The 12,161-nt window shown below is 41.5% G+C and overlaps 1 protein-coding gene across 2 annotated transcripts in view; it reads right to left on the bottom strand.

Moving 5' to 3' along the window:
• PRDM6 (PR/SET domain 6) overlaps positions 1-12,161 on the bottom strand; it is a 140,916-nt gene that overhangs the window by 18,622 nt on the left and 110,133 nt on the right. For both annotated transcript variants that reach the window (XM_040415948.1, XM_040415950.1), the window contains exons 5-6: positions 10,156-10,280; positions 9,683-10,025 (exon numbers count right to left, since the gene is read on the bottom strand). In XM_040415948.1, the coding sequence (XP_040271882.1) occupies positions 9,683-10,025; positions 10,156-10,280 (468 nt within the window). The remainder of the gene's footprint in view (positions 1-9,682; positions 10,026-10,155; positions 10,281-12,161) is intronic.

Raw genomic sequence — 12,161 nt, 5'->3', positions numbered from 1 at the left:
CATTTGAAGAAACATGAGGTGCTATGTACGTTCCAGCACAATGTCACTGTTTGTCCGTGACCAAGCATAAATGCAGCGTCACCAGTCAATGACTTGCAGCTTATTTTAATTATGAAGATGTGAACCTTTTCTTTGTTACAAGGTTTTTTTTCAAGCTCTGTGGTGTCCTATGTGGACCTTGAATGGTTCACCAGTATGGCATGAATCTAATTGCAGGCTACAGGCATAATGGTGCCTGATAAACATGTCCTCTCTGCCCATTGTAAATTACACTTGAGTTTTAGGACCCTTAGAAGGTCTTACTGACAGTTTTCATTCCTTACATTAATCAAGCTCTGTGGTGTCCTATGTGGACTTGAATGGTTCACCCGTTTGTCATGAATCCAATTGCAGGCTACAGACAAAATGGCGCCTGATAAAGGGTGCAAATTGGTGGGATACACATATGTAGGACAATAAATTATCTATGACTCCAATAGAGACTCTTTACATTACAACTGAATGTCCTCTCTGCCCATTGTAAATTACACTTGGAAGATATTACTAACAGTTTTAATTCCTTACATTAAACAAGGGCTTCTAGTCTATACCCTCCTGAAAGTAACTCAACATATTTTAGATTATTTAATAAAAAAAACTCTGATAAACCAACCTTTGTAAGCTTTGCATGTTTTTCTCTGGGGTGCCAACCTCATTTTATATAATGTTTCTTGGCTGACAGCAATGATTGATAAGAGACTGGAATCATGAGCTAACTAGACATGGCTTCTCAAGATTAAATAATTTATATTAAAGGGGTTGGTCCATCTGGGATATTGACAGCATATCTCTAGGATATGGAATTAATGTCAGATTGGTGCAGGTCTCACCTATGGGACCCACTCCTATCTAGAGAACAGGGCCCCTGAAGTAATTGAGAGCATAGCACGCATGTGCAGCATGCTCTTAAATCATCAATATGGGATCTCCAAAAATAGCTAAGCGAGCACGATCAGTTATCTTCGGAAATCCCAAAGCAGGGAATAAAAAGTGCAATATGCAAGAGTGGCTGCCCCTCCATTCACTGCTATGGAACTGCCAGAAATAGCTGAGCCAGGGCTTGGCGATTTTCAGAAATCGCATAGCGTTGAATGGAAGGTGGCAGGGCGTGTGCGGCTGATCCTGTTCCAATTAGGGGTCCTGTTCTGGAGATAGGAGCAGGTCCCAGAGGTGGGACGCACACGCACACCTATCTGACATTCATGGCAGATCTTGGTGGTATGCCATCACTGTCCCAGACGGGAATATCCCTTTTATCTCACTCCCTTAATAGAGATTTTCCTTAACTCCTACTGCAATTTAGTAGGCAAGAGAAGAGGGCCTGGAGGTATTTTTCTCATGGGCAAATGTTTTATCATTGACAGTGAATACTTTTTATTTCCAAAGTCACTTAAAAATAAATTCCACCTCCAAGGGTCTGCAAAAAGTTGTTGAAGATTCAAATCCTGAACTAACCAGCCTCTTCAATGATAGCCTACTATTGCAAATATGTAGCTGATGAACACTAGGTTGCTTTGCTTTTTGCTCAAAGGAGTTTTCCATCTTAGAAACATATAAGCAAATTCTGAGTCAACAGAGATGGGTCTTCTGGTAAAAATCCTTAAATTTGGGTGCAGGGAAGAGTGGTTAGAAAGACCTTTCATTCTGGATGACATAGCCCAGGGTTCAGCAACCTCCTGCATTCCAGTGGTTATGAAACTTCTATTTCCAGCATGCACATTTGCTTGACTGTTCTTGAAACGCCCACAGAAGTGAATACAGCATACTGGGAGTTGTAGTTTAACAAAAGCTGGATTGCGGAAGTTGCTGAACCCTGACATAGCCTATCCTATATTACACAGACAGCCATTGATGTAAATGGACACTATGTAATGCTTAATTTCCCTCCTGGTGGTGCTGCAAGGAAACTGAGGTTTCCCTAGAGAAAAATGCAATTGCTAGGTGTCCCAATGGGGAATATTTTGTGATCAGTTTTTTGTCCAGGGATCCTTCTATCAAGCTAGGACAATCCCTTTAAGTGAGCAGTTGCAAGTCTTCCAGTTACAAACATATTCCCGCTCATCTGAATAATATAATGGGGCAATTTATCAAGTCCTACACTCCAAAATTCTGTCTTCAAGATGTCGCAAAATAAGCCTTTGTGAATTTTTTAGTTTATTTGTGCTAAATTTAGCAACATTTTGCATTTCTACACCACTTGCTCCAATTTGGAGAAGTAGAGGAGAAAGTTGGTATGCTTAGCTACGTTAATTATTTTCACTCCAGATGAAGTCACAAAAAAAGCACAATCTTGCTCCAGTAGGAGTGGGGGAGGGGGGCATAATTGTATTACCCATGTAATAATTTTGGAGCATGAATTCTTTTGACAATGTTGTGCTGTTCCTCTTTTATTTCTACTAGAACTTAATGAATAAAGGTCCATCTCTGGGTGTTCCTAGTTAGGGAGGGAGGGGGGGTACAGTCTGACACCATCCAATTAGTGCCAGACTGTGCAGTGACAAACCCCCAACTGGTAACACCCTGATGTACATTTATTCATAAACTTGTATCAGGAATAACAGAGAAATTGCACATCACAGAGTCACAAGAAAAGATTCTCCAGAATTAGTACATGGGGATCGTAAGGAGTTATTAAAACTGACACGTCAGAAGGGGTGACAGGTCCTCTTTAAAGGTGCACCGAATATGCCAACGCAGACTAGTGCAAAACTGACTTCAAAAATTCCTCTCTGAAGTCCCATCTATTGAACAATGGTACCTTAAAATAGACCAGATATACAGGTTTGAAGAAATATCTTCCTGGGAGTCGAGATCACATCACACATTTGATAAGATATGGAGGGGTTGGAAATCCTTCAGAGGATACGAGACTTGTTGCTCTCAAAATGCTCAAAAACCCCTCAGTGTCTGAGCTGTTTGCTTGAGAGGTTGAGGAACTCGCTATTCTCAGCTGGCCACTGACGCAGCCGTCGGAGGACCCTAGACTAAGATACCTTCAAACTAGTACCCTGAATGTGTATTATTTACTTCTTATCTTAAACTTATGATGAGACCTGTCGACCTATCTTCTAATGACGAATTCTTCATTGTTAACGTACTTTCTTCATTGGAGACCTGTTGGTTTTACCTCCGATATATACCTGTGTTTCTGTACAATTTAATTTTGCTCAATAAAGAGTTAAAAAAAAAAATAATTCCTCTCATGACAAATTCCCTCTAATGTGTGTTATGCCTTATGTACATGGCTTTATGTGCTTTGTATGGCTTTTCTATGTGCATGGCTTTGTAGTGTGGATGTATAGTGGTACAGGGAGTCTCCATGGCTCTGTATCTGTGTAATACAGTGGGGCAAAAAAGTATTGTCAGCCACCAATTGTGCAAGTTTTCCCACTTGAAAAGATAAGAGAGGCCTGTAATTTTTATCATATGTATACCTCAACTATGAGAGAAAGAATGAGAAAAAAAATCCAAAAAAATAACATTGTCTGATTTTTAAAGAATTTATTTGCAAATTATGGTGGAAAATAAGTATTTGGTCAATAACAAAAGTTCATCTCAATACTTTGTTATATACCCTTTGTTGGCAATGACAGAGGTCAAACGTTTTCGGTAAGTCTTCACAAGGTTTTCACACACTGTTGCTGGTATTTTGGCCCATTCCTCCATGCAGATCTTCTCTAGAGCAGTGATGTTTTGGGGCTGTTGCTGGGCAACACGGACTTTCAACTCCCTCCAAAGGTTTTCTATGGGGTTGAGATCTGGAGACTGGCTAGGCCACTCCAGGACCTTGAAATGCTTCTTACGAAGTCACTCCTTTGTTGCCCTGGCAGTGTGTTTGGGATCATTGACATGCTGAAAGACCCAGCCACGTTTCATCTTCAATGCCCTTGTTGATGGAAAGAGGTTTTCACTCAAAATCTCACGATACATGGCCCCATTCATTCTTTCCTTTACACAGATCAGTCGTCCTGGTCCCTCTGCAAAAAAACAGCCCCAAAGCATATTGTTTCCACCCCCATGCTTCACAGTAGGTATGGTGTTCTTTGGATTAAACTCAGAATTCCTTCTCCTCCAAACACGACGAGTTGATTTTTTACCAAAAAGTTCTACTTTGGGTTCATCTGACCATATGACATTCTCCCAATCCTCTTCTGGATCATCCAAATGCTCTCAGGAAAACTTCAGACGGGCCTGGACATGTACTGACTTAAGCAGGGGGACACGTCTGGCACTGCAGGATTTGAGTCCCTGGCAGCATAGTGTGTTATTGATGGTAGCCTTTGTTACTTTGGTCCCAGCTCTCTGCAGGTCATTCACTAGGTCCCCCCGTGTGGTTCTGGGATTTTTGCTTACCGTTCTTGTGACCATTTTGACCCCACGGGGTGAGATCTTCCATGGAGCCCCAGATCGAGGGAGATAATCAGTGGTCTTGTATGTCTTCCATTTTCTAATAATTGCTCCCACAGTTAATTTCTTCACACCAAGCTGCTTGCCTATTGCAGATTCAGTCTTCCCAGCCTGGTGCAGCTCTACTATTTTGTTTCTGGTGTCCTTCGACAGCTCTTTGGTCTTGGCCATAGTGGAGTTTGGAGTGTGACTGTTTGAGGTTGTGGACAGGTGTCTTTTATACTGATAACAAGTTCAAACAGGTGCCATTAATACAGGTAACCGGTGGAGGACAGAGGAGCCTCTTAAAAAAGAAGTTACAGGTCTGTGAGAGACGAAATCTTGCTTGTTTGTAGGTGACCAAATACTTATTTTACCGAGGAATTTACCAATTAATTCATTAGAAAACCTACAATGTGATTTCCTGTATTCTTTCCCCCCATTCTGTCTCTCATAGTTGAAGTGCACCTATGATGAAAATTACAGGCCTCTCTAAGTGGGAGAACTTGCAAAATTGGTGGCTGACTAAATACTTTTTTGCCCCACTGTATATAAAGAAACATTCCGCAATTGTTTTTCTCATGGAGTCCATATCAATTTGGAGAAAAGTGCATGAAATTAGGGGCATACAAAGAGAAGGTGTAGACCCTACGGGTGCTGTATTTTGGACCCATACAACATGGATCTGTAATACTGCTGTATACACCAGCCCTTACTGCCATAAATAGCTCTACACTAAAATCGCTTTTGTGACGCTTCATTTCCCCATGACTTACTTACACCCATATTACACGTCCTTATTAAATGAAATATTTATTTTTTGTTAGAAAAAAAGGCAAACAGGCTAGAATTTTAGATGAGATTAATTAGATCTTTTCCTGGCTGGCTAGCTATCAGGATTGTCAGATGAACGGGCTTTGATGCATAAATAATGACTGTATTATTTCCACGGTGCCACTGGCCGAAGTACCAGAAATTCTAATTCACTTGTTCAGCTAAATTTCATCTTCAGTTCACGGCCATAAAATTCTGTATTGACAAACGTTCAAACCAACTTTGACTCTAAGGTATCTGGTCAACATTTTTCTTCTCTATGGATATTAGTTTATTGAATAAATGGCATCTGTTTTCCTCCACATCACCGCTAGAGCAGGTATATCTTTTTGACAGCTCCACACGATTTATAGCTTTGCATGCTCTGAAGAAAAATAGTGCTAAGCAAAAAAATTCCAATTCATTGCCTCTTAGTACTTAATTAAGTTCCTACACAGTGTACACCGCAGGTGAACCCGGCAATGACTGTCACAGAAGCACTGAGAGGCAAGACATTCTCTCTCTGGGAGACATAAATGCATTTACAGAATCTTGGCCTGATGTTTTCTGCCTATGACAGTCATTAATCTACCCTGTATGATAGCCATGAGAAAATAAAGCATAAATCGCAGATACAGACACACTGTTTTAAGGTCACTGCACCTTTAAAATTGCATTTTCAGCTCATTATGAAACTGATGAAGAGATAGCTGTTGCTTATAACAGTGTCAGCCATTTACTCTGACAGAGCTCACAGCAAATATGGGGGAAAAAACAAGAATTTTTTTCGCCAATGACACAATGGACCATAGTGCCGATATATACTGCTGATTTTGCACGGGTGTACCTCAGTATTTGAGTAGGGCAAATTAAGGAGTAGTCCTATGAAAAACCTGAGGGGTGCTTACACTTGTGCCGTATGTTGTCCTTTTTTTAAGCAATTTTTTCAGCTAATGTGTGGAATAAAGGAAGCATACAGGAATGATTCTGCATCTCTTTTTTTTTTTTTTTATCTACTTAAAAAACTGCATCGAACACTGTGAACACTGATGCATAATGCATAAAAAAAATCATCATTGCCTGAATTTTCAGGGACTGTCCCTAATTTTCAGAGACAGTCTTGTCAGTCCTGGCAGTCCAAAATTGGTGGAGCTTATGTAATCTCCACCCATGAATGGGTGGTCTTGGCTAGTCTTGGATATTCCCGGGGAAGGGGGGCTTACATTCCCCGAATTAACCAGGTAAGTATGCAAAAATGTGGAACCGAACCCACAACTACTAAAATTACTCCCTGGCTGTGAAAAAAGTTTAGCATCCTACAATTAATTCATTAATTAGATTAATATAAATTATTAGAACTTGTATACTATACACTTGTATACTGTCCAATGTGCAAGAACTAATGTCTACACCCAATGTCAGATCGGGACTGGACGGCCCCTTTTCTCTTTACTGTTTATAGCTCTTTTGTTTTATCAGCAGTATTTAAAAGTAAGACCTTATTCAGACAGCTCAATTGTATCCATGGTTAACAGTCTGTATTCAGGATGTTCTGAAAAAAAAAAGGAGATGATGGATAGTGATAAGCGGCAGGGGTCATATTCGAATTTGTGATATTTCGCGAATTTTTCGTAGAATATTTGTCGAATATTCGCAAATTCAAATATTCGTTATATTCTACATTCTTTTTTTTTTACTCGAAAATCGGTGCTATATAGTGCTATATATTAGTTTTTAAAATATTCGTCATTTTTTCCATCTGAACACATGATTCCTCCCTGCTTCTTGCTTGTGGGCCAATGAGTCATTGGCCCACAAGCAAGAAGCAGGGAGGAATCATGTGTTCAGATGGAAAAAATGATGAATATTCTATATAACGAATATATAGCACTATATTCTAAATATTTGCGAATTCTCGAAGTTGCGATAAAAAATTTGCTTTTCTAATATTCGTGCTCAATACGAGTATGCTTGAAAAAGGCTCCATAGCTTAAACTTTGCATCTGGAATAAAATACCAAGAAAAGGACGTGCTGTCTCAATCATCTCCTTTTTTGTTTTTGTTTTTTCCACTGGTTGTGGGAAAGCTTACCACTTTCTCTGGAGACATGCATCCACCGCTGATTACTAGGTGTGCTGTCCAACCCCTCTTTTTTGTATTCAGAATGTATCATTAAGACCCCCTACAGTTCTTCTGGACCGATCTTACAGCACCACAGCCAGTTCAGCAAAGCTGCAGAGGGTTGTGGGTGTTACATCCAGAATAAGGGCTAGAAAAGATGGGTGTTGTTTGTATAAAATTCCCATGTTCAGAATTGGATTTCCTCACAATATCCAACACTCATATGGACACACCATGCAACTATAAACCATGCTCATGTCGCTTTACCATAAATCAATGTAGTTTTCAGATGTTTGTCAATGTTTGAGTGTTTTTGCAGGTAAAAAGCAGTCTGACTTGCAAAAATCCACACAGATATTAAAAGAGATTTTCCAGTAGTTCAATATTGATGGCCTATACTCATCTGATTGGTAGGCATCCAACTCCCAGCAACCCCGCCAAGTGGCCATTCACATTGAAACTTCAGAAATCCCCTTTAACATACATTTGAAAACGATGTTGATTTATAATAAACCTCATGTTTTTGGCTAAACAGGACACTCTACATGTGCGTCCTTCCCCTTAGGCTACTTTCACACTAGCGGCACGGACCTCCGGCAGGCTGTTCCGTCGGATGAACAGCCTGTCGGATCTGTCCTGCCGCTAGTGACTGTGTGCCTCCGGACTGCCGCTCCGTCCCCATTGACTATAATGGGGGTAGGGCGAAGTTCCGGCAAGGCACGGCAGCGCACGGCGAGAGGCTGCGGGAATAAAACGACGAAATGTCCGACATTTATTCCGGCAGCCTCTCGCCGTGCGCTGCCGTGCCTTACCGGAACTCCGCCCCTGCCCCCATTATAGTCAATGGGGACGGAGCGGCAGTCCGGAGGCACACGGTCACTAGTGGCAGGACGGATCCGACAGGCTGTTCACCCGACGGAACAGCCTGCCGGAGGTCCGTGCCGCTAGTGTAAAAGTAGCCTTAGACTGACATATTGAGATCAAAAAGTTTCTTAAAACAATAATCTAAAATCTAAATATGTTCCTGCACGTTTCATTAGATTTCCGTACTTCAGTCCTGGAAAATAAAATCTATGCAGTGGTTTATAACATACCTATCTTGTCATTTCCTTTTCAATCTTCACTTAACTTGATGCAACTGTCATTAAAGGCATGAGGAGCTTCAATATGGGCCACCAGCATGTCATCCGAATGTGCATAAAAAACATCCAGATCTCCACAAAAGTGGCAATATGTGCTACACAGAAGCTGTGGCCTAAGTCACTAAGCAATGATTCTTCTCAGCTCATCATTCAAGTTGGAAATTTATTAGTGTCTAGTGAGGGCTTTAACCAAAAAGTTGCATTAACGGTCATATGAATTCACATTCATATGTCATATTTGAATTTTGTGATAGTTTTCATATTGTCCAGCTTAGAGGTAAACAATGATAAGTGAATTTACAATGGAAAAATCCAACTTTGGTGAAATATCCTGTAGCGGTCCAAATTTACCCATTCTTACCTTTTACTATTGTGTAGCAAGACCTGGGTGCTGCTCTCCAAAATCAATCTTTGTCTGACCATTGGCTTAATCACAGCCCATATATGACTGAGCTACAGATTTGTCTTTCCTTACCTTTCCTCTGGGTAGGACATGTTGTGATGTGACTGTCACAAGATGACCAGTTTTTCAAAACATTACGATTTCACAATATTGTGTCACAAGATTTCTATCCTATATAAGTCCATGTGCAGCTACCCAGTGGCTGTGTTGTGAACTGCAGCCTCTCAGGGGTTTTGCTAGTATGTCGCAATATTGAACTGTTGAACTATTGAACTGCTTTCATGAGAAATTGGAGTCCTCAGCCAAATTAGGGAGAGTTCACATGCCGGACTTTTTTTCCATCTAAAAAATCCAGATATCAGACGGAAATGGCTCAAACGGATGCCAAATGTTCATAACTGATGCACAGGACTCGTTTTGTTACAGGTTCCTGTTTTTTAGTGTTTTTTTTGCTGTTCTTCTGATGGATCAGAAGAACTAAAAAATAACAGTGATGTGAACTCTCCCTTAGGGGTAAGGTAGGATAGAACACATTTGTATATTTCTTCTATTCTATTGCTTGCTTTGATTTTCAGGCAATGACACGTTGTCACAAAAGAGTCTGAGATTTGGAGAGTAGCACCACAGCAAGAAACTGTAGACTCACTAATATATTCTCAAGGAAGTAGAAAACCAAGCTTTTGGTAAAAATGTCAGTAAGTGCCTCTTTATAACCCAAAAAGATGCAGCTAAAACAACCTGTGTTTTGCGTGACATTGCTCACGTCATCTTATTTTACCTGTCTGGATTCTGGGTGCATACGTGCATCTGTAGTAGAATCCTTTGGGTAAAAGTCTTAAAGCATTGTCCACATTTCCAAAGATGCCAGTCACTGAATTCTGAGTTGAGTTGGCTCGTTGAGGTTGGGCTGGCAAGAATTCGTTGGTTTTTGGCATTAATCTGGTTATATCCTGTATCCAGAGGCCCAGATTTATCCAGGAGAGAATAGTTTCTATTGCATGGAGTCTGTGGAAAAACTATGGACCTCTGCAATGTAGAAGAGGGCAACTTGCCATTTTTGTTGAAGGATTGTAGAGGGTCTTGTCTGGACATGGCTTCAATAACTGGCGATGGAACGTTCACTACAAGACATAAAGTTATTTCATAGTTAAGAGTCAGCGATGGCAGACATATAAAAAATGTCATCCTCTAATGAATTCAGTTTAAGAGAAAATCATCCAGTCTATGACAGAATATTGACTTATGTCTTACAGTTTTCATCCTGAGCGATGCATTGTAATGGAATCCCAAAGAACGACGTGTAGCTGTCATTGTACCACACCAATAGCTCTGTGCCCCGGGGAATGTCAATACAAGCTCTGTAGAATATGCTGGATCTGGTAAAATAACAGAAAATCAATTATATTTGATTTATTTACTGTTTTCTATCTCCTCTAAAACAAAAAAAAATGCATTTTTCTATTGGAGACACAGCATCCAAATACACACAGCCTATAAATATCACACTGCAGGCCAGACGCAGTCTTTGCAGGTGACACAGTACAGCCCAACAACTGCAGTCTTCTTAATAGGGTTGTTAGGCAACACATCTGTCGATCAGCTTTATTAACAGGTCTTTCCCTAGTTTTATATAGTAGGAGACATGTCATCAAACCAAGCCGCCCAGAGAGGAGCTGCCAAACGTGTCCAGCACTTTTTGAAATATTGAAAGACATTTACCAAGTGTTTTATGCCCCTATTGTGTAACAAAAGGTCGCAAATTATGGTGCACGGCATATTTGCACCATAATTTGTGACTTTTCCCTTCTCTCGCTACTTAAAAAGTGGTTGGGGCTTAGCATGAGGGAGCGTGGCCCCCACAGCACGACAGATTTACTATCATTTACGACAGTCTTAGTATATTTTTCTGTAATGAGTGAGCAGAATATAAGTGCTGGCTTGTTCTCTTATCATATTTTTGAGAAAACATTTGAACAGATTTAGGTAGGACACACTGGTGACACTTGTCCGGCTTCGATGGCCTGAGAGCAGCAGGCAGAAAAACATTACATGCTGCGGTCAACGATGGCAAATATCCAGCTTTGAAACTGATGCGAGGCTGCCAGATGCCAGAAATGACCCCATAGAAATACGTTATTTAGGATCAATGATATCATCAGTCAGAGGGAAACTATAATGGATGGCCAGGTGTGAAGCTAGCCTCACAGGGATCCCACCTACCATATGTCATTTTAATATGGGTGGGACTGTTAGCCAAGTTCCTTTTATACTTTTGCGGTTAGCCTACTGGCACACTTACACTCGCCAACTGAGCAGGCAATTATTATTCCCGATAACTGTCTGCTTGTCAGTGAAGGTAAGAGCTGCATTTACATACACCGATCACTTCCACTGTATGGGGATGAGTGATAGCTAGTGCAATTGCTCATCCTCAAACAAATTCTTTGTTTCTGGGCAGCTGTTCACACAACGTGATCTGCTTCTCAGAAATCATGATTAAGGCCTCTTTCACACTTGCGTTGTTGGGATCCGGCGTGCACTTCCGTTGCCGGAGGTGCCCGCCGGATCCGGAAAAACGCAAGTGTACTGAAAGCATTTGAAGACGGAGCCGTCTTCAAAATGCTTTCAGTGTTACTATGGCACCCAGGACGCTATTAAAGTCCTGGTTGCCATAGTAGGATCGGGGAGCGGTATACTTACAGTCCGTGCGGCTCCCGGGGCGCTCCAGAATGACGTCAGAGCGCCCCATGCGCATGCATGACGTGATCCATGTGATCACGTGATCCATGCGCTTGGGGCGTCCTGACGTCACTCTGGAGCGCCCCGGGAGCCGCACGGACGATAAGTATACTGCTCCCCCGCTCCCCACTGCACTTTACCATGGCTGCCAGGACTTTAGCGTCCCGGCAGCCATGGTAACCACTCTGAAAAAGCTAAATGTCGGGTCCGGCAATGTGCCGAAACGACGTTTAGCTTAAGGCCGGATCCGGATCAATGCCTTTTCAATGGGCATTAATTCCGGATCCGGCCTTGCGGCAAGTCTTCAGGATTTTTGGCCGGAGCAAAAAGCGCAGCATGCTGCGGTATTTTCTCCGGCCAAAAAACGTTCCGTTCCGGAACTGAAGACATCCTGATGCATCCTGAACGGATTTCTCTCTATTCAGAATGCATTAGGATAAAACTGATCAGGATTCTTCCGGCATAGAGCCCCGACGACGGAACTCTATGCCGGAAGAAAAGAACGCAGATGTGAAAGA

The sequence above is a fragment of the Bufo bufo genome, chromosome 2 (assembly GCF_905171765.1).
Source record: "Bufo bufo chromosome 2, aBufBuf1.1, whole genome shotgun sequence".
Lineage (NCBI taxonomy): Eukaryota > Metazoa > Chordata > Amphibia > Anura > Bufonidae > Bufo > Bufo bufo.
Note: the sequence above shows the minus strand (reverse complement) of the source record. Positions and strands in the feature narration are given on the sequence as shown.